Below are 21,134 nucleotides of genomic sequence, written 5' to 3' on the forward strand. Positions count from 1 at the left end.
CTTTGCTCTTGCTGCTTTTAATATTTTCTCTTTGTCTTTTGCTCTTGGAATTTTAATTATGATTTGTCTTGGTGTGTTCTTATTTGGATTCCTTTTGTTTGGAGTTCTGTGTGCTTCCTGGATTTGTAAGTCCAATTCTTTCACCAGGTGGAGGAAATTTTCTGTCACTATTTCTTTCAGTATGTTTTCGATATCTTGCTCTCTCTCATCTTCTGGGACCCCCATAATTCTGATGTTGGTTCGCTTGAAGTTGTCCCAGAGGTTTCTTACATTATCTTCAACTTTCTGGATTCTCTGGCCTTCTTGCGTCTGCGGAGGAGTGTCTTCTGGCTCTTTATGTTCCAAATCTTGGACTTGATTCTTGCGATCTTACATTCTGTTTTTAGGATTCTGTATAATATTTTTTATTTCAGACAATGTATTCTTTTTTTGTTGATCCCTTATTATTTCTTGTTGATCCCTTATTATTTCTTGTTGATCCCTTATTATTTCTTGTTGATCCCTTATTATTTCTAGTTGATCCCTTTTCATATCCTCATAGGTCTCGTTTATTTTATCGGCCTTTTCTAGGAGATTCTTGAACAACCTTATAAGTGTGGTTTTGAACTCTATATCCAGTCACTTTTTATCCTCCATTTCTTTCGTTTGTGATCTATTTCATTGTCTTGGCATTTTCGCCGCTTCCCTGATGGGGCGGAGTTTCAGGGTGGAGCCTACAGGCTTGGCTTCTGTTAGCCACGCCCTATGCAGTTTCTGAGTCTCAGTAATCCCCAGGGTCCTTCAGTACTCGCTGCAAGCACCTCTGAGAGAAAGGTGTCCTCGATTTTCGCCTGCTACCAAACAGTGTAGGCTCTCTCCCAATGAGCCCGGAACTGGGGTTCAGTTCAGTTGGAAGTGGGGTTGGAGGTGGCATTCAGAGCAGTCTGGAGCCCCTGTCTCCTTCCCGCCAGGGCAATCCCGTGGCACAGCCAACCGTCCCTTCTCTGCGTGCAATGTGCGCCTCCGGGACCTCCTTTCACTGCTCCCCCCGGGGTTCCGCCTTACAGCCCAGCTCCCTCTGTTTGAGCCTGAGTCCCCGGGGTCTGGCCTAGAACTGGGGTTTAGAGGAGTCGGAACTGGGGCCCAGCACAGTCTAGAGCCTTTGTCTCCTTCCTGCCAGGGCAATCTGGCAGCAGAGTCAACAGTCCGTCCTCTGTGCACAGTGTGCACGCCTCTGGGACTGCCTCTCCGCACGCGCCGCTTGTCTCCATACCTTAGGCTTTTACAGCTCCTCCACTCTTCCTTCTGGTTTTCTCCTTGCTTCTCATTGTAGAATTTCCAGTCAGTCGACTTTCCTATAATTCTGGGTAATGTCCATTTTATATTTTAGTTTTATTTTATTGAAATTATGTGCGGCTGCGGCTAGGTATTTACCTGTGCAGCCATCTTGGATTCTCTCCTGAATTTATCACTTTTTCCACCTCTATCATGATTGCCATCACCACCAACACGATCATCAACATCAATACAGAGATGGCCATTGTTAACTGGATGAAAGTACCACCATAATCACCACCATCTTCATCTCTAACATTGCAGACTTGGTATCACACCTCTGCCACTAATACTGCCACTGACATCACCACAACCACTACCTCCACCAAATCTATGCACCATTGATGACACCACCTCCAACAGCCACTGTCATCACTGACATCCTAGTAGCTTCTACCATCATCACACTACACTACATCAACTCTGCCACAAACCCTACCATGCCATTGACACTAACATCACTGATAACCATCAACCTCACTGACATCACCATTATCATCACCATATTTACATGGCCATCTCTGCCGCCAACACTACACCATTGCTGAAATCACCATCAGCATCACCACCATCATCATTGACATTTCTACTATTGTCCTCACTGATATTTCTATCACAATCATTCACCACCATTATTATTGACATCACAATTCCTCCCAACTACCATCATCACTACCATCATAGACATCACCACTATCATCATTAATGTCATTGCCACCACCACTAATTTGTATTTTCTCTCCTAAAACTGCATTTCTGTCCTTTAGAGCACAAAAAGAAATTTGCAATCACCCATTCTTTAATGTTGAATGGTCCCCATTCAACGCTAAGTGTCATGGAAACAGGGATTGTCTCTCTCTTTTCCCCACTGCTACATTCTCAGTGCCTGGACAATCGGCAGCTCATAGTAAGGACAAAAGTGTTGGATTAACATATTATTTGGACTAGTACAGCCCCTACATTAAAGACAGTTTAGAATTAGGATTTCAATTCTTCCCATAATTCTATCTCCTGACTGGACCTAGAAAAAATAGCACTGGGTTATACAACTGATAAACAAGTGAGGAGAAGCCTGTTCTGGCTCCATGATATGATCAGCTATGGTGAGAAGACAATAATCTGCAGTCCAAGGTCAGGAGAGCTGTAGATGAGCTAACAGAAGTTTGGTTCTTCTAAGATATTTGTGTCCATCATTATATCACCTGGAATTTATCTGAATCTGGAACGATTCAGTGTTGAGACTTAATCCAGTTCATCTTTAAGACCAACAGAGGTTTTCTTGGAGTTAATGATGTGAGTTTGAGCAGGAGATTCCTTGGAGCTAATGATGTGAGTTTGAGCAGGAGTCTGATGAGGATCCCAGAAAGGAGGGCTCTGGGCTCCCCATCCCAACATCAACTACTGGGTTTCTGGGAAAGACTATTATGATGGGGTACAATGACTTTAGAAACAGGTTTGAAAATCATTGGCCTAGGAAGTGATGCTTTTAATTTTTAGTTTTGGAAGAGATGATGTTCAGCATTGTGGATATCCCAACCAAAAACCACAGACCAACTAATGCCACCAGGCCAAAAGAAGCACTAGAAAATGCTTATTTGATGTTTCTGTGGACTTTCTCTTTCCAAGGCTACAGTTAGCTCCCCAAGATGTCTTTTACTCTGGCTCTTTGGTAGAATAAAAACACAGTATTGTTCTTGGAGCACTGTATTCCATGCAGGAATCTTTATTTAAATCACCTGTCTTGGGAACATAAGCCTAAGGAGAAGCACAGTATATATGAATCTTCCCAATGAATGCTGGGAGATTATGCCTTTGGAGTTATGGTCACTGAGAGTGATAGGATGGGAGTAGAAGGATGGGGCAGCTGGTCATCTCTCACCCTCAAGGGCCAGGATCCACAGTAAAACCAATGGATCCCTCTTATTCATCAACCCTCTCTGAAAAATGGTAGCCCCTGGGCAGGGGTGTGTGTGTGTGTGTGTGTGTGTGTGTGTGTGTGTGTGTGTACATGTGCAGACACTTACCGAACAGCTATGGGGTTGGTCAGTGTCCCAACCCCAGCTCTTTCTGGTCAATATTCATGTCTACCCTCAGGAACCCCTCAGGACATGGGCAGGCAGGCTCTAAGCTTTGGCCTCACCTAGGGAGAGTGTGTGGCTGAGTCTCTGCCCCAGGGAGAAACTGAACTGCCTGCCAGGGAAAAGGTGGCATTCTCTGGGGAGATTGTATAAAACTGAAAAGGATAGTTCAATTTGAGGAGATATTTTCAGACTGATAAATGAAGGTGCAATTGAGAGGGAGGCTTTGAAACCAGGAGTGGAATCACCTGCTACCCAGAGATTTGGGCTTTGTCCTACAAACTACTGGGGAAGCTCTGGAGAAACAGCTTAATGTGGGATTGATGTGTTGGGAGTAAAGGGAGGAATGGGAGATGCCAACTCCTCTCAGGACTGAGTCCAATGGATTGAACAAGCCTATTAGACCATTCAACTCTCTTTCACAGGAAGTGGAAAGGCTCTTAGAGTTGGTTAGACTCTTAACTGTTTGCTCCCCAGTGCAGAACTATTGTCACTTTGGAAAACTCTTAGCCACAGAGGAGTTGCTGACTCAACCCATCCAATCTCTTCCCAGCATTTATGCTTCCAGCTTTGCAATCTCTCTTCTCCCCTCCTAGGCCTCTTTTCTCATTGGACAATCCTGTCTACCCTCAGCACCTGGCACACACTGCCCACCACAGACTGACTCCAGAAGGCTGTTTGTATTGCACCTGTATTAACTATGCCCTCACCCTAACACCCCAGCGGACTTGATCCTGACCTCATGGATGAAGCACCACCTTTGTCTTGTCCACTGAGGGCATCTGTCCATTGTGTGTGTCCTCAGAGTAAGAAATCCTTTAATGGCTTTGGAACCTGGGAAGAGGAGGGTCTGGCAGGTTGAGGGAAACAGACATTGGTCTGCTGCTCTCATATTTCAGTTCATCCAGCCAGTGATTTTCTCTTGAGTCCCTGGGTGCTCGGTGCTAGGCCAAGATCCACTGGGATGGACGCAGGGAATGACGGGTCAGGGCTGTGCTTTTGGGAAGTGTAGTCTGCCAGAGGAGGCATGAGTTACATATGAAAACAGCAAAAAGATCACGCCAGATAACCTCTGTGGGTTGGTGTCAGGTAATGTGGCACAAACTGTCTCTGAAGCTGAATATAACTGCCATTGCCTGGGGTTGGAAAAGGAAGAGGAGAAGGACAAATAATTGGGGCAACTTACATCCTTCTGGATGAGCTCCGCATAAACCAAGCAGGCAGCAGAGATCAGCTCGTCGGCATCAAGGTCGACCAGGTTGTTGCAGGCCTGTGCCGGGAGAAGGTGGAGGAAGCAGGCATAGGCTGAGCGAACAAAGCCACTACTTATGGACATCACTGGGGCCACTGGATCTTTTCCTAACCCATCTGGCATAGTGCTTGAAATTTCAACACTGGAAATTTATATTTTGGGGAGATGGTAATTGTAGTTTTCACACTGAGGTCTAGGGAGTTCTGGGGTTCTACTGAGGATCTCACAGGTTGCCAAGTAGGACTTGTTTTACAATTGGGGTGCCACCTAAGATGTTTTTGAATAAAGATTTCAGCACTGGCTAGAAATTTTGGGAAACTGTAGATCTTTTGCCACAGGAGGACGCTAGAGCCAAGAAATTAACTGTGAAGCAATCAAGCCTAGTGGTTAAATACCATTCAAGACCTTGGACTCCTCATAGGAAACATAGGGGTGAAGATGAAGATGGGCATCACCCCTCTGGGTCAGGCTTGTTGTGAAGCTCAAATGAGCGCATCTGTAAAGCACTCAGAGTGGTGCTCAGGACATGTCGGCTTCCTTCATGATCCTTCCCAGGGCAAAGAGGGCACAGAAGCCCAGCTCCCCATGAGCCTGGGGCCTTCAGCCAGGAAAGTGCAGGGTGGGGAATCCCCAGAAGCCGTGGGGCTGGGCTTGACCAGAGGGTGCTCTCACCAGGAGGATGTCATCGCCAGCCATGCTCTCCTTCAGGACCTGCTCACGCACCATCTGCAGCAGGCTGTAGGCCACCAGCACCTGGAAATTTCTGCAGGGCTTCCCTGTCAGCAGAACCTGTTAGGGTGGGCAAGTCTTGGTCTGTGCCCTGTGGCCTGAGAGTGCACTGCCCTTAAGATGGTGAGTACCCACCACCCACATGCCCAGGGTCAGACATTCCTGGGCCTCACTGCTAACTTATTCACTCACTCACTCACTCACTCACTCACTCACTCAGAAAAGTGCTCACAGCTACCTCTGGGGTTCTAGGCATTATGCTGGGTTCTAGGCTCCTGGGGGAATCAGAAAAAGAGCCTTCAGGGAATTTATTAGATGGGTAGTGGGTATGTTCTAGGGGAGGTTCATCTGCTGATGGCCATGGGGACTGGGATCAAAGGACTGCAGTGCAACCTGTCTGTGGGGACCCACCTTCTCCAGAGGGAAGGCTCAGTAAGGAGCTAGCACCCAAGTGGATGGGAAGACAGAGGAACAGGAAGATGAGGGAATGAGAGAAGAGTGAGGCACTTGGCAGGAGGCAGAGAAGTGAGCTGCAGGCCAGGTGTCCACAGCATAGGCTGTAAGGCCCCTTCTTCTGCCCTGACTGCCCAGAGAGGTGAAGTTGATGGGATCTCATGAACAAGTGGATGAACTGGTGCTCTAGCTTCCTCCTTATTGGGCAGGAGCAGGGTCACTGACCTAATAAACCCGGAGCACCTGGACTCCATCTAAAGCCACAATAAAGCCAAAGAGCTCTCCTGCTGCCTGCCTGAGGAGAGGGGCAGTCCCCCAGCAGAGCACCTCACCTCCCAGAGCCTCCAAACATCATCGAAGGACTTGAAAGCGCGCTGGAAGCAGAGGCAGAACCAGGGGAAGAGGGACTGCACAGCCCCCGCACCCTTTCCTTCTGTGGGGAGAGAAACGGGGTGCCAGACAGGAGGCTATATCAGAGAAAATGGATGACACACACAAGGGAGCTGAAACAGACAGCCAGACACCAGAGCATACCACACACTTGGGAAACACAGGATGTGTTTGACTGTCATTTTTCCAGCTGCCCTTGGAGATTGTGGTGGATTTTCAACTGCCCAGGTTCCAACCCCATTGAAATGAACCCTGTCCACTCACTTAGGTGCTTAGCAAACACAGGGTCTAGGAAGCTGATCAGGTTGTTGAGCATGTCTAAGTTCTTGCCAACCCCAATGTTGATGACACAGCTGTGCTCCTGTGAAAGATGGGTGGGAGGGAGGGAAACTAAATCCTCTGGGCTTGCGGGCACCAGAAAAGCCAGCCCTGCTCTCCAATTCCAGGGAGTTTCTGTATGTCTCTGTATTCCAGGTCAGGCCCATGTCTCTGTGTGTAAGTCTGGATGTTGTGAATGTATGTGTGCACAGATGCGCACATCATGTCTGTGTCTATGTGTGCCAGTGTTTTCATCTGTATATATGTGTGCACCTGTGGGTGAGCGTGTGTGTGTGTGTGTGTGTGTGTGTGTGTGTGAGAGAGAGAGAGAGAGAGAGAGAGAGAGAGAGAGAGAGAGAGAGATGGGGATGCAGAGATATTTCAGGTGTGGCTCACAATGCAGTGAGCCCTGTTATTTTTCTGCACACATACTGTGGTTGAGAAGCAGGTCCAGAGAAGCACAGTAAGCACACTATTGTATGGTGGAGGAAAGGATGAGAATGGGTTCTGGGAAGCCTCTCACGGATCATGAAGTCTTTCTAGGGAGCAGCAATTACAAAAGCCTTTAGCCTGGACAATGCGGTGTGCATCTGGGTAATCTTGAGTCCCCGGTGTGCCTGGAGCACACAGGTCATGAGAAGTGAGCCATGAGAGCAGCCTGATGATGGAGGATTGAATGCCTGGCAGAGGTCATTGGATTTTTATTCTGAAGGTGTGAGGAGCCATGGAATGTTTGTGGGAGCCGAGCATATTTGGGAGAGGAATGCCAGAAATGTGTGCCATCACTGGGCCTTTTCAGTCACATCCTTTCAAGATTTGGTAAAAGCTGGACTCAGGGCATCACTCCAGCCTCCACAACTCCAGTGCTTGCCACCTGCACCCAGAACACACTGCACTGGGGAGCACACTTTTAGGCTCCTCTGGGACCCTAAGATCTGTACCAGGGCTAGAGGAAATGGCTGGGGCTGCTAATGCCTGCCTAACTCAAGGGGTTGTTTAAAGATTTAGTGAGGAAGAGGAGGCCCTCATCTTAGGCCAAACTCTCACCGTTTTCTGCAGGAAGAATTGGAAGAGCCAGAAGGTCTCGTGGTCATGTTCCACCATCAGCTGGAAGAGCATCACCATCTCATGGAAGCCCTGCTGGTACTCTGGGGGAGAGGGGCCGGTTAGGAGGGGCTGAGTAGGAGAGTAGAGCCTGGGTTTGGGCAGGGGAGGAATTCCAGCAAGGAATTGAGAAGAGGGGGCTCAGCACTGTGGCGCACCTGCCTGGGTGTTGCACACATAGCTGAGGAGCAGGATCTTCTCCAGCTTCTTCTTGTCAATAATGACATTTCCCAGGGGATCTTTGTCATAGAGTTTCTGGATATCGTATGCTAAATTGCAAGCAAGGGACAGGAGGGATAGAATCAGATCACCTCCAGCATCAGGTCTATAGGTGAGTTTATTTCCCCCAACCAATCCAGGCAGAAAGCTTTAAAAGGAACATCAGTTCCCCCTGCCTTCTTGCGCCCCAACTCTATCTCTCACCACACCCTGAGTTGCCTGGGTTTCTTCCCATTTCCAAATTTTTGACCAGGCGGAACCCAGTGCCAGGATTGTGACCCTTCATCCAATTCAAATCTAGCCCAGTTCTAGACCAAGGTGAGAAGAGATGAAGACAAACCAGCAGGAACAACATGCACCCAGGGAAACACCATGCTCCCCGGGCATCTAAGGGCACCCAGTAGAGGTGGGTGGATGGACTAACCACAGTTTAGCTGGGGAAATTTCAGGTTCATGTCAAGACAGCTCCCAGGAACTGGAGAAATATCCTCACAAGACTGAGGAGGGCTTAGAGATGGCTTCCAGCAATCCCCTCTGCACAGCCCTCCCACCCCAGTCTGCTCACCAATGTTATTCCGAGTCTCTGTGAAGTTCCGGTGCAGGTTTTCCAGAAGGGGCTGAATCTTCTCATACATCTGGCATAAAGCTTCATAATTTTTCCTATGAGAATAGGACTGAGGCTAAATCAGGAACACAGCAAGTCTAGGGTCCCGGGGCTGTGCCCACTGACTGGGACGCCCCCCTCCACTCTGCCTGTGCCAGCCCTAACCATGCTCTTCTATGCGCCTGGAGTGCAGATGGAGATGAGATTCACCTCATGGTTCTGCAGTCCGATGGACACACCTGAATCCTTGTTTCACAACTTAATAACTGGGGTCTACAACTAGGGTCAAGCCTTGGCGACCTCACTTTCCTTCTCTAAGCTTCAGGGTCCTCATTTGTAGAGTGGGATAACACTAGCACCTATGCCTCAGAATTATAAGAATTGAATGAGGGGGTGTTATGTGCCCATCATCACAATGAGGTTGAATGATGTCCCCCATGTCCATGTCCTAACCTCTGGAACTTGTGAATGTAACCTTACTTTAAAAAGTGTCTTTGCCGATATAATTAACATTTGCAAGATGAGTTCATTCTTAATTACCTAGTTGGGTTCTAAATCCAATGACAAGTGTCCATATAAGAGATACACAGAGGAAAAATATAGGGACAAGGGAGAAGGCTATGTAACCACAGAAGCATAGACTGCAGTGATGCAGCCACATGCCAAAGACGTCTGGAGCTGCCAGAACCTTCAAGAGACAAGGCCTAAGGGTGCTCCCATAGAGCCTTCCTGGGGAGAGAGGCCCTGCTAGGCCCTTGCTTTTGAGCTTCTGGTCTTCAGAACTGAGAGAATGAATATATTTCTATTGTGGTAGGACACTTGGTTTATAATGCTTTGTTAAAGCAGCTCCAGGAAACTAACACAGGTGGGCTCTTGTCTCAGGGTTCCCCAGCTAGCCCTCAGATCCCCTTATTGCCCTGGATTTTCCTACGACACACCCTGCATGTCAATCTTCTCCACCTCCCTAGGCTGCACAAGCCCAGGGGAAAGATGGGACATAGTGGGGAAAAGGGTTGGGGTCAAGCCCATGTCTCACTAGTATGTAGACTGGTAAATAGAACTGGGCAGGGCTGGTAAAGGCCCCTTCTGGGTCAGGAGTGCCATGGGAAATTTGCCACTCAGAATGAGAAGTCTGTTTAAAGTCTATTTAAAACCACGCTGGGGTGAGCACCCCCTCCCCACTATACTACCCACCCTCCCCTATAGGATCTGGAATGTTCTACCTCCTTGTACTGTCCACTGTGAGCCGCTCATCCTGGGAACTCTGCCATGAGTAGTAGCCCGTGAGGAACTTCCAGGCTTCTGTCCTCACGAAAGGGTGCAGACCCTGAGGTTGAGATGGGGGTTGAGAAGCCATGGGTTCTCTGAATGACCTGCCAAAAGAGCCTCTCCCAATTCTACCTCCCTCCCACCCACCCCTGTCCACCCATGCTCCCTAGTTCCAGGGAAAGACCAAGGCTTGGGGACCATACCCTTTCCAGGATGTTAACACAAATGAAGTCTCGTGACTTGGCCAACTGACCATTCTCATCAAAGAAGCCATCCCATTCTGTCTTGTCAATGGGCGGTTTTCTCTTCACCTGTGGAGGACAACCACTTAGCCTTCTGTTAGGGACCTTTAGCTTTTCTTTTCAGTGTGATTTTTAAGTGATATACTCTGGATTTTGCAATGTGAATCTAAGCTCACAGTAGTCTCTGACTCATTTCTGGAAATTTATCTTGAAAAAAATTACTGAAAAAATATATTAAGATGCTGTATGCACAATAATTTTCATTGCACATACTTACCAAAATGAAAAATGCAAGTGCTCTAAGTGTTATGCAAAATTGGGAATAGTTATGTAAACCATGGTTTATGTACATATTGGAATATTATGAAGCATATAAAACAATGTTTAGAAGGGTGAATAATCTGGAAAAATATAAATGTTAACAGAAAAAAGCAGAATACAAAATTGTACATTCAGTATCTATCTTCTCTATGTACTATCTATCCTCCATAAATGTTTGTAATATATTATAAAACTATATCTTATAGACTCAAATACATAATGAATTAACCACTTTAAAATTGTTAGAAGACTAAAAAATACCAAAAAAAGATCTAAAACTAACAGTGATTTTTATTATTACTTAAAAGTGTGTTTTATTAATTTTAGAGAAAGGGGGATGGAGGGAGAGGGGAGAGAAAAAGAAAGAGAGAATATTTATGTGAGAGAGAAACATTAATAGATTGCCTTCCATAAGCTCCCTGACCAGAATTGAACCTGAAACCTGGGTCTGTGCCCTGGCCAGGAATCTGGTGACTTCTTGGTGCATGAGATGGTGTTCAACCAACTGGGTTAGACTGGCCAGCATGTTAGTGATTATTTTGGAATGATAGGATTATAAGTAATTTTTCCTTTTTATTTTATTTTCAAACTTTTCTATAAAGATATATGTTGCTTTTATAATAAAAATATAAAAATAAGCACTAATTAAGGTGTGTGTATGTATGTGTGTGTGTGTGTGTGTGTGTGTGTGTGTGTTTGGGGGAAAATGAGTACACTGAATACAAAGTAATTAAAAATGCTCTAAAACAATAACAAGAAGTTAAAGTTCTTATGGAAATGACCTCCCATTAATATGCACCTGAACATGCATGCATGTGATTTAAATTTAAATTTGCAAACAAGTCACATGAGAATCTTTAAAATGCAGATTATGACTCAGATGGTCTAGGGTAGGACCAAAAAAATGCATTTTTTTTAAACAAAAATATTTTTATTTATTTCAGAGAGGAACGGAGAGAGAGATAGAAACATCAATGATGAGGAAAAATCATTGATTGGTGCCACCTGCATACCCCCTACTGAGTGTTGGGAGCCATCAGAGTTGAGACAAGCAACTCCGTCTTAAGAAAATACAACTCCATCTTAGAATTAAGTTCCTTCTAGCAGAAGTTATGCGGTACCCTGCTGGTTTGGCCAGAAGCTAAAGATAACCTGCCGCTTAGCACATCTTGCTCCGGAGGATCTCTGCAACTCCCCTTCCTGATCCTCCCCCATAGCTAGCCCTGCCTTGGAATGTTCCCATGGCAACTCAGCCAGAGTCAGCCGCTGGTTAAATCAGAGCCCGTGCTAAAAGTTAGGACACCGCCCTAGAAGCTAGAAGTTAGAGTGCTGCCCTGGCAGTTAGCCAATCCTGTGTTGCCAGATACCTTACCACCTTGTCACTCAGTGCCTAAACCAATTATACACTGTCAAATACCCCGCTGCGTAGGCAACCCTGCCCCCCTTTGTTCCTGCTGTATATATACTGCTGTTCCAAAAATAAAGTTTGAGGCTTGATCTGAACTTTGTCTTGCCTCCATTTCTCCGTGCCCCTGTCCCTTCTTTTCATCCTCCACAGGTCCTCCCTCTCCCCACGTTGTTGTGCCCCGCAGGTCGGGGCAACTGAGGATTGACCCCCCACAACCCAGGCATGTGCCCTTGACCCTTCAGTCCATAGGCCAGTGCTGTCAACTGAACCAAACCGGGTAGGGCAAGATGATGCATTTCTAACAAGCTACCAGAGGATTGCTGACTCTGCTGGTCCATTGACCATATGAGTATCAAGGTATTAGATGGTAAAACAACACTGGAAATTAAAAAAAGAACCCATAGGCCCAAGTTTTAGATAATTTCCCCTAGTCCATGTTTGGTAGGGATGGATTGAATAATGTATTTTCTAAAACCTTTCACATTTTTAAAAAATATATATTTTATTGATTTTTTACGGAAAGGAAGAGAGAGGGATAGAGAGTTAGAAACATTGATGAGAGAGAAACATCGACCAGCTGCCTCTTGCACACCCCCTACTGGGGATGTGCCCGCAACCAAGGTACATGCCCTTGACCGGAATCGAACCTGAGACTTTTCAGTCTGCAGGCCGACACTCTATCCACTGAGCCAAATTGGTTTCGGCAAACCTTTCACATTTTAAGAAAAACGTTTCACCTTTCATTTTGCAAAATAGAGTCAACTTCCCTTACATTCCAATGAATGACCAATGCAGTCACCCCAAAGAAACACTGATGGAATGGTAGTAAACTATAGATTTAATGATCCTTCAGAATAGTAAAAAAGTCACCAAGCAAGACAGCCTTCCCTGGAATGCCTCTCTCTAAATGCTCCAGTCACTGGAACCTGCCCCTTTGTAGCCACCCTGGTCCTGCACCTTGCATTCTTCCCTTCCTCCTGCTTCTGTTTCACATTCTGCAGTGCATACAAACCAAAAAGCTGTCTCAGCCCATGTGCCAGCAGCATCCAGCTCTGGTGCCCTTTGCCCTTTGGAGCCATGGCAGTGACCACCACAGTGATGGTTTATTTGCTGTATTTCCCACTTACCCTTTCATGATTAGTTCCCCCGGGACTGATCCATTCTATCTTCTCTATGTATTCTCTATCTACTGAACCAAAATAGGACATGTGGACCCAAGAAGGTACAAAAAAAATCTAAGTGTTGGCTTAACCCTGGGAAGCAGAATCCATTACCTCCATTACCTCGCACCTATTGCATAGACACTCATCTGAGCCAATCAGAGCTAGGTTTCTGCCCCTCTGACAGCTGTCATGTTTTCATATCTATACTTAGAGGCTGCAACTCAGCATGCACAATGGCAGTACCAGATGTAGGAGGAGATAGCCAAAGCTGTGCTGTGTCCCAGATTCCTAACTATAAAAGGGAATGCATGCCCTGGCCAGTTCGGCTCACTGGATAGGGCGTTGGACTGCACACTGAATGGTCCCAGGTTCAATTCCCATCAAGGGCACATGCCTGGGTTGTGGGATCCGTCCCCAGTTGGGGGCATGCAGGAGATCAATGATTCTCTCTCAACAATGATGGTTCTATCTCTCTGTCCCTCTTCCTCTCTGAAATCAATAAAAAAATGCAAAGTGTATTTATAAAAAAGGTAATGCATGGACTTTAGGAATTCATTTCCAAATGAATTTCAGTCAGGTGGTCAATTTCTATAATAAAGACAGCTGTGATTTTTTTTTTTAATGGGGATTGTATTAAATCTATTGATCAATTTAGGGAGAATTGATAACACTATTGAATCTTTTGACCCACAAAACAGTATTTTTTTTTTACTTATTTAGGTCTCTTTAAATTTCTTCTCTCAGTAATGTTAGGTAGACTTTAGGTTATAGTTATAGGTTATTCATATATTTTGTTAGATTAATCCCTAAATATTTCATTTTTTTGGATGTTATTGTAAAGGTATTATTTTTAAAATTTCAACTTCCAATTGTTCATTGTTAGTATATACAATAGATTTTTTATATGTTGATCTTATATTCTGAAACTTGCTAAACTCACTTATTAGTTCTAGTAGGGTTTTTTGTTTTGCTTTTGTTTTATGGATTCTGTGGGACTTATTATACAGGCCAAAGATCTGAAACTATGACCCATGGGCCAAATCTGCCTCCAAATTGTATTTTTTTTTAACATAAAGTTAAAACATAAGCATTCAGCCATGCCCATTCATTCATGCATTGTCTGTACCTGTTTTTGTGGTATAATGGCAGAGTTAAGTAGTTGCAACAGAAACACCACACAAAAACTAAAATACTACTTGACCTTTACAGACCAAGTTTGCCAACCCTGATATAGATGATCATGTTTCTGTGGACAAGGACAGTTTAACAATTTCTTCCTTCCCAGGCTGGATGCCTTATTTCTTTTTCCTGTCTCATGCACTGGCTAGAAACTCAGGTATAATGTTGAATAAAAGTAGTGAGAGCAGACATCTTTCTTTTGTTCCCAATCTTAGCAGAAAAGCATTCAGGCTTTCATGATGCCATATGATGTTAATTGTAGCTTAGCTAAGGAATGCCGGTTGTTTGCTTTTTTAGTTATTGAAAATTCAGGTTTCTAAGAGTTAAAAATTGAAATCACTTGGGGAAAGAAAATTGTAAGGCCTGAGGCATGGATTAGCACAATTTAAAACATAAAGAGGCCATCAAGAGTGCTAATGTTGCTAAGGCTGTGAAAGTGCTCACAAAACAAGAACAACAGGCAATTAAAGAGGCAGAAAAAATATTGTTGATATGAGGAAATGAAAAGATTGAGAAAGTTCCCTTATCTTCCTAGTTTGTTGAGAGTTTTTTCAGGACTGATTATTTGATTATTTTTATTTTTTTACATGATGTTCTGTCTCTATAGAAATGGGATAAATCCATTTAGTAATCATATATTATCCTTCCTACAAATCATTGAATTTTATTTGCTAAAATCTTATTTAGGATTTTCCCATCCATGTTCATGAGAGATATTGGCCTATAATTTTCTTGCAATTTCTTTGATTTTAATGTTAGGGTAATGTTGACTTTATAGAATGAGTAGGAATGCATTTGTGCTTTTCAAGCTTTTTAAGACTTGCCACTATTTCGTTCCTCACTTTTTGGTACAACTTATCAGTGAAGCCATCTAGGCCTGGAATGTTCTTTGTGGAAGATTTTAAACTGAAAATTCAGTTTCTTTATTTGACTTGAAGATGGAGACAGAGGAAATTGTTTAATTTTTTTACTTTAAATATTAGAGATTTATAGGAACAATACATTTTTCTTCCTATTCATTTTAATAATTCAAAAACAACAGGGAAGTAATGAAATCATAAAGCATAAAAATAATAGAAATTAAAAAATTAATTGTGAATACAAATTCATTAAATTCTCTTATTAGTGTAAACACTTAAAGGCATCAGTGATGGGCCAAACACTTTTCTAAGCAATCCTATATAATAAAAGCCCAATATGCTAAGTTTCTGGTCCTTCAGTCAGTTATTCAACCAATCAAAGTGTAATATGCTAATGATATGCTAAGGCCACTCAACTGTTTGCTATGATGTGCACTGACCACCATGGGCAGATGTTCTGACTATTAGGTTAGGTTGCTACTGGGGTCTGGCTGATTGGGACTGAGTGAGATGGGCCAGACACACCCTGGAGTCCTCCCACAGTCTCTCCCCAGCTGGCCAATCTCCCACATTTCTTCCTATCCCCGATTGTGCACCAGTGGGGTCCCTCAGCCTGGCCTGCACTCTCTCTCACAATCTTGGACCCTCTATCCTTTCTAGTACATCCACAATACCCATGTGTTCCAGAAATCATAGAGCCTATATCTGGGGTCCTTCAAAGTGATGGGGACTGTCAGCTCCATTGCTTCTCAAATCCACCTTCATTCGCCCACATTCCCCTATTCTTTAATGCCCTGAACAACCCATCTGGGTATAATAGCCTGGTGGCCAGGAAGGGGGAACTATGTTGTACCCAAGCTGGATATGCTTCAGCAATGCAGTAGCTGCTTTTCTACTCTCCTGAGAAGAACACTGAGAGGTAGAGCAGTTGTGGAAATCTCCTACCTTCATGATGTGCATAACTAGGCTAAAACTCCCCACCAGCAAACCTGAGAAATTTGGCCATGCTTCCCCTGAAGAAAGGGGCTTCCTGTGGCCAGAGACCGTGGCTGCAGGTGTACATCTCCCCACCCTCTCTTCCCTTCTTCATCACTGGGTTAAGAATTTCCACTAATCCTATGTAATAAAGAGGTAATATGCAAATTGGCCATCACTCCAACACACAAGATGACCACCCCCATGCGGACACAAGGTGGCTGCCACAAGATAGCTGGCAAGGGAGGGCAGTTGTGGGCAATCAGGCCAGCAGGGGAGGGCAGTTAGGGACAATCAGGCTGGCAGGGGAGCAGTTAGGTGTCAATCAGGCTGCCAGGCAGAAGTGGTTAGGGTCAATCAGCCAGGCAGGCAGGCTAGCGGTTGGGAGCCAGCAGTCCTGGATTGTGAGTGGAATGTTCGACTGCCAGTGGGATCAGGCCTAAATGGGCAGTCAGACATCCCTCAATGGGTCCCCGATTGAAGAGGGTGCAAGCTAGGCTGAGGAACATTACCTCCCTCCCCCACTCCCCGCACAAATTTCGTGCATCGGACCTTTAGTATTTTTAATAAAATAGGAAATCCACTGGAGGGTAAGAAAAACTGTCTGTCATTGTCTTTGATGCCACGTTGCTCTGAATACTCAGAAACAGAGCCCTCAAGAAAGCCTGGGAAGGGTCATTGACTCTGCTTAAGATTTTTAACCTCTTTTACACTCCAGTTCACTTCAAGGACAAGACACACTCCCAACAGTAATTATGGCCTACCATGGCAATGGTTCTCCCCCAGGAGAGAGGTGGGGGGCCCAAGGAGGGCACGCATATTAAAATTGGGAGGGGGGAAGTAAGTGCACTTGAAAGTTACCCAGGTGATTAGCAATAACCCAGATGTGGAGGGTATATCATCAATATAGCATGCTGATGAACAGAATGGTTTAAAACAGTGGTTCTCAATGTTAGTTGTGCATCAGAATCACCCAGAGGATTTGTTAAAACAAAAGAATCTGCATTTCTTTTTTCCCCTCTTTTTTAAAATATATTTTATTTATTTTGTACAGAGAGGAAGGGAGAGAGATAGGCCCTTGACTGAATCGAACCCAGGACCCTTCAGTCCACAAGCCGACGCTCTATCCTTTGAGCCAATCCGGTTTCAGCGAATCTGCATTTCTTAATTGATGTTGATGCTGCAGGTTTGAGCACCACTCTTGAGAATCACTGAATTAGAAGATGGACTTCCTGCCCTGGCCTGTGTTTTTCAATAGTTAGTGTAGGCCTGCACACTGAAGGGTTTTGGGTTCGATTCCCGGTCAAGGGCACGTACCTGGATTGCAGGTTCGATCTCAGCTTCAATCAGGGAACGTGTGGGAGGCAACAAATCGATATGTGTTTCACATTGATGTTTCTCTCTCTCTCTTTCTCTCCCCTCCCTCCCTTCTGCTTTCTCTAAAGATCAATGGTGGGGGGGGGGGGAGAGGGGGGAGAAAATGGACTCTGTAACCTACTGTCTACATCTAAATACCACTTCTGCCACTTAGTAGCTGTATAGGCAGGTTTATTTACTCTCTGCCTCAACGTTTTCATTTATAAAATGAATAATATCATCCATCTTATAAAGTTATGATACGTGGCTATAAAGCATTTAGAATAGTCACTATACAATATAGATTCTATGTGAAAACGTGTTGTTTTATTATCTTCCTTGAAGTTTAGAGAAATGAAGAAACATATGAAGAAAATTCAAATCAAGGCCCGTTAATAATCTGCAATGAAGCAGTAACATTTAAAATTCAGGGAGAAGGGTGCCCATTTTTGGATTTCTACTCTTATCCCTCTCTTAATAATTATAATTATAATATCAAGACTTGAAATTATAATTAGTTACTATAATTTTGAAAAATATACCGTGTGGACAATTTTTATGACTGAAGCTGACTTCTAATGAATAAATCTATCTTACTAACTAGGCTTAGAAGCACCACTAACAAAAGCATTACTGCCACCTGGTGGCAGCATAACAAAATTGTTGTCAATAGCACCAAAGAAAATTAATCAGCATCTTTAAGACTGAACTTGCAAACCTAAAGCCCATTAGTTAGAATGTCACAAATGAGGAAAAGGTAACACTAGTTTAGAGAGAAGGGTGAAAGGTGACCTGTGCTTCTCAGTCCTGTTGTTGGTGCTGATGGTGAGACCAAGGTACAACCTACCCTTCTAGGTCAGCTCACAGTTTCAGTCTTTCCCAGCCTGCGGGGGAAAATGGCTTAATACAAACCAGAGATTGGGGAGGGAGGGACTTGGAGCTTATGAAGAACACGCACCAGGATGAAGGAGGCCGACAGCCTGGCAGAGAGGCTATTTTCGGGAGAGAGGGTGGTCATGGCTCCTGCTGGTTGTCTTCAAAGCACCCTCTAACGCTCTACCCAGAGTTTACTTCGAGCTTTAAATGATGCTTAGTTAGTAGGGAAAGTGATCTTCATTTTGGGGGATGAGTTGCATTCCCAGGGGGAACTGGGTCTCTTCTGACCTCCCAAACTTGAACAGAACCAGCCAGCTGTGTGTCACAAGGCTCCTAGAACCCTTGTCACAATGACCTTGGAACATCGGAGTTCTCAGCATCAAAGGTATGACACATCCTGGAGCCATGGGGACTAAACATACCAGTCATCTAGGAAAACTGCAGTACCTACAGAAGGATGGAGTCAAGACATGCAGACCATGTCCTAGGGTATGGTAGGGTGGTCAGGGAAGGCTTCCTGACAGAGGTGGGCCAGGAAGCCTTTCTCTATCTCTGGCTCTCCCACCTCTAGAGTCTCTTCACTTGTTATCCCACAAGACCAGGGCTCAAACCTGAAGAAACCTAGAATTGAAGCTTCAGATCTCTTCAGTGAAGCTTCCAGACATTCAGAATCAGGACATCTGGGCTGGGGCCTGGGAACTATATTTTGAAAAGCTTCTAGGTGACTACAATTCAGTATTTAAATGGTAGCTCCAGATTGTAGAGACCAGTTTAATTTACCTTTATATCCAGAGCACTTAAGAAAATGCCCCAGTGACTGAATAAAGGACTTAAATGAATGGAAAAATAAGTGATGCTCTCAGATCTCACCTTCTCTGTGTGTATTACAGAGATTTCTATATGGAGGCCCCGAGTGCTTTCCGACCAGGGTCAATGTCTGATTTTTGTACTTTTCTGACTGCCTGGCACTGGTGCTCAGTATTTGTTGAATGACACAGAAGAGTTGGCTCCTCTTGTCTCCAACATCACCAGTTCTCCACCGTAAGCATCACTTGCATTTCTACTCAGGTACCGGCTGTGAAAGTCATCTGGCTCTAAAGTTTTAACTGTTAGGAGAAGACAGTAATTAGACCAACCAAATTTAAATTAGAAGCTTGGAGTTGGAATTGGACTCTGACCTCAAATTTGGATGTTTCTCCCTCCTTAGCTATCGGTCCCCAGCCATGACATCAGAAGGTGTCGGCCTCTGGCTTTCACATTCCTGTTGATATCATGAATCAGTGTCCATATGGAAGTCTCCAGTGGCCACAATTGTCTCATTTACTGTCCTATCCTGAAAGTTTCTGGCACTGCAGGAGGCCTTTTAAATAAAAATGCTGTGTTCTCTGCCTCCCTCCACTACTCCATCCCAACCCAGGACAGCATTTAGCCTTTTCCCCTTCATCTGCTGCCCCCAGGTCTTCACAGAACAGGAGGTGAAGTGGCTTTGAGTAGGGAGGAGGTGGATAAAGGACAGAACTACCTCCCACACAGGGTGCCTTCATTCTAAGGTTCTTAAGAAGTGTCCAAAGCAAATGCCCCAGAGCAGGAGGCGAGGAGTGGGCATTACTTGCCATTTGGGATGATCTATGCCTCTGTTCTTCCACACGAATTATGTTAACAACTAAGAATTAACTGCATGGGAGAAACTATGAACCTCAGCATCACCATTAGTGTTATTAATGCCCAAGACATTATCCATAACATCTTTATGAACTACTTATGAACCGAGGTTCTGCCTGCCTTCATCATGCAAAGTTCAAAGCTCAGCTGTGGTTTCTCTGCATTTCTCCAGGAACTTAGGCCAAGATCACCACAATAGAAAGATGAGCCCATTGTTAGAAACTGAGTTTACTCCTGTTCCCTTCATGTTGGCACAACACGAAATGATTTTGTGTCCCTGTAACAGTTATCAGTGAGCCCCCTTCAAAGGACACCTATCCTTGATAGTCTAAGTCTGGGGCACTTAGTTCTAGGTTTAACTAAGTGATTTTATTTCATAGAGAAGTACTAAGGATCATCTGTGCCAAAGCTCTGCTTTCCTCTTTGGCTCTCATGGTGTGTGCCAGGGCCAGCTTATATTCAGCAGCAAGTTTTCCTCCCTCACCCCCCTCTGAGCTCGGCATTTCTGATGATGCTGGAGACAGCCTCACATCATCTGTCACCAGTGGGAGAAGAGCAGGGAGGCGGGCTGGAGACAGCTTGCTTCTGAGCATGAGGTAGTTGGAGTTCCCCAGAGCAATAGCTAGCCCAGCCACTCTGAATCCCCTGAGCTAGTTGGAGTGCCACTGGGTTTTAGTTGCTGCATTTTGGACCATCTCCATCATCTTAGGAAGCTCTCACTTGCTCCCCACTTCCTCTCTGTCACCTTCCATCCAGCTGTCACTGAAACCAGAAATAACCAGAGGAGCAACTCTGAGAAGAAGCCACCACAGTCAGCAAAAGGGAGGCACTCAGCTGAGGCTGCACCTCCACATGCTCCTTCCTGCTCTGAAAGGATCTTGCTCCTTCATTGTGGTTCTCCTGATTCCTTTCCCTCAGCCCAGGCTCCTGGGGAACCACCTTGTGTGTGGTTCTGACTCTCACCAAGCTCAGTCTGAGTCTTTACTGCTATCATGACTATTGCTGATTTGGCCCCCAGAAACTCCCTCTTGCCCAACCACAGCTACCTTCTACTGGGCATTTGCTATATATCTCAGGTGAAGTGCTTTACATATGTCAATGCCAACCCTGACCACTCTGGAAGGAGAACAGGTCACAGAGATTGCATTACTTGCTTGGGATCACTTAGCCAGTAAGTAGAGGAGTCAGTAACCTCCTAGCTCTACTGAGTTTTGCCACTAGCCAGGATGCCTTTGTATCACATGGAGCTTCCCCTGGAGTCCTGTTGGCAGAAATAGGCACCTTCAAACCCTTGCTGCTTCAGGAGACTGTGATCCCGTGCCCAGCAGGGAGGAGGTAGTTCGCTATAACTCTTTCTCCAGA

General features: G+C 45.0%; 1 protein-coding gene and 1 long non-coding RNA gene across 5 annotated transcripts in view; one reads left to right on the top strand and one right to left on the bottom strand.

Moving 5' to 3' along the window:
• Positions 1-21,134, top strand: part of LOC123653002 — a 110,252-nt gene that overhangs the window by 35,923 nt on the left and 53,195 nt on the right. For 2 of the 4 annotated variants that reach the window (XR_006742610.1, XR_006742607.1), the window contains exon 3: positions 7,594-7,677. The exons of the other annotated variants lie outside the window; for them this stretch is intronic. This is a non-coding gene — a long non-coding RNA (uncharacterized LOC123653002). The remainder of the gene's footprint in view (positions 1-7,593; positions 7,678-21,134) is intronic. 4 annotated transcript variants of the gene reach the window in all.
• Positions 4,365-18,252, bottom strand: TBC1D21 (TBC1 domain family member 21). Its single transcript, XM_036456261.2, has 10 exons — positions 18,193-18,252; positions 9,934-10,041; positions 9,685-9,788; positions 8,423-8,517; positions 7,797-7,907; positions 7,582-7,682; positions 6,481-6,577; positions 6,159-6,259; positions 5,317-5,433; positions 4,365-4,662 (listed from the first exon to the last, which is right to left on the bottom strand). The coding sequence occupies exons 1-10, from the start codon at positions 18,250-18,252 to the stop codon at positions 4,378-4,380; spliced, it is 1,179 nt and encodes a 392-aa protein (XP_036312154.2). The 3' UTR covers positions 4,365-4,377.

This window comes from Pipistrellus kuhlii, unplaced genomic scaffold (assembly GCF_014108245.1).
Source record: "Pipistrellus kuhlii isolate mPipKuh1 unplaced genomic scaffold, mPipKuh1.p scaffold_m20_p_1, whole genome shotgun sequence".
Classification (NCBI taxonomy): Eukaryota; Metazoa; Chordata; class Mammalia; order Chiroptera; family Vespertilionidae; genus Pipistrellus; species Pipistrellus kuhlii.

What these genes read in the sequence shown, in the direction of transcription:
- TBC1D21 (XM_036456261.2), bottom strand. Translation starts at nt 18,252, where the DNA reads ATGACCACCCTCTCTCCCGAAAATAGCCTCTCTGCCAGGCTGTCGGCC. An exon ending in AATTCTTCCTGCAGAAAACG is followed by an intron (nt 6,578 to 7,581) that starts GTGAGAGTTTGG and finishes CATCTTTCACAG; the next exon opens with GAGCACAGCTGTGTCATCAA. An exon ending in TGTGTTTGCTAAGCACCTAA is followed by an intron (nt 6,260 to 6,480) that starts GTGAGTGGACAG and finishes CTCTCCCCACAG; the next exon opens with AAGGAAAGGGTGCGGGGGCT.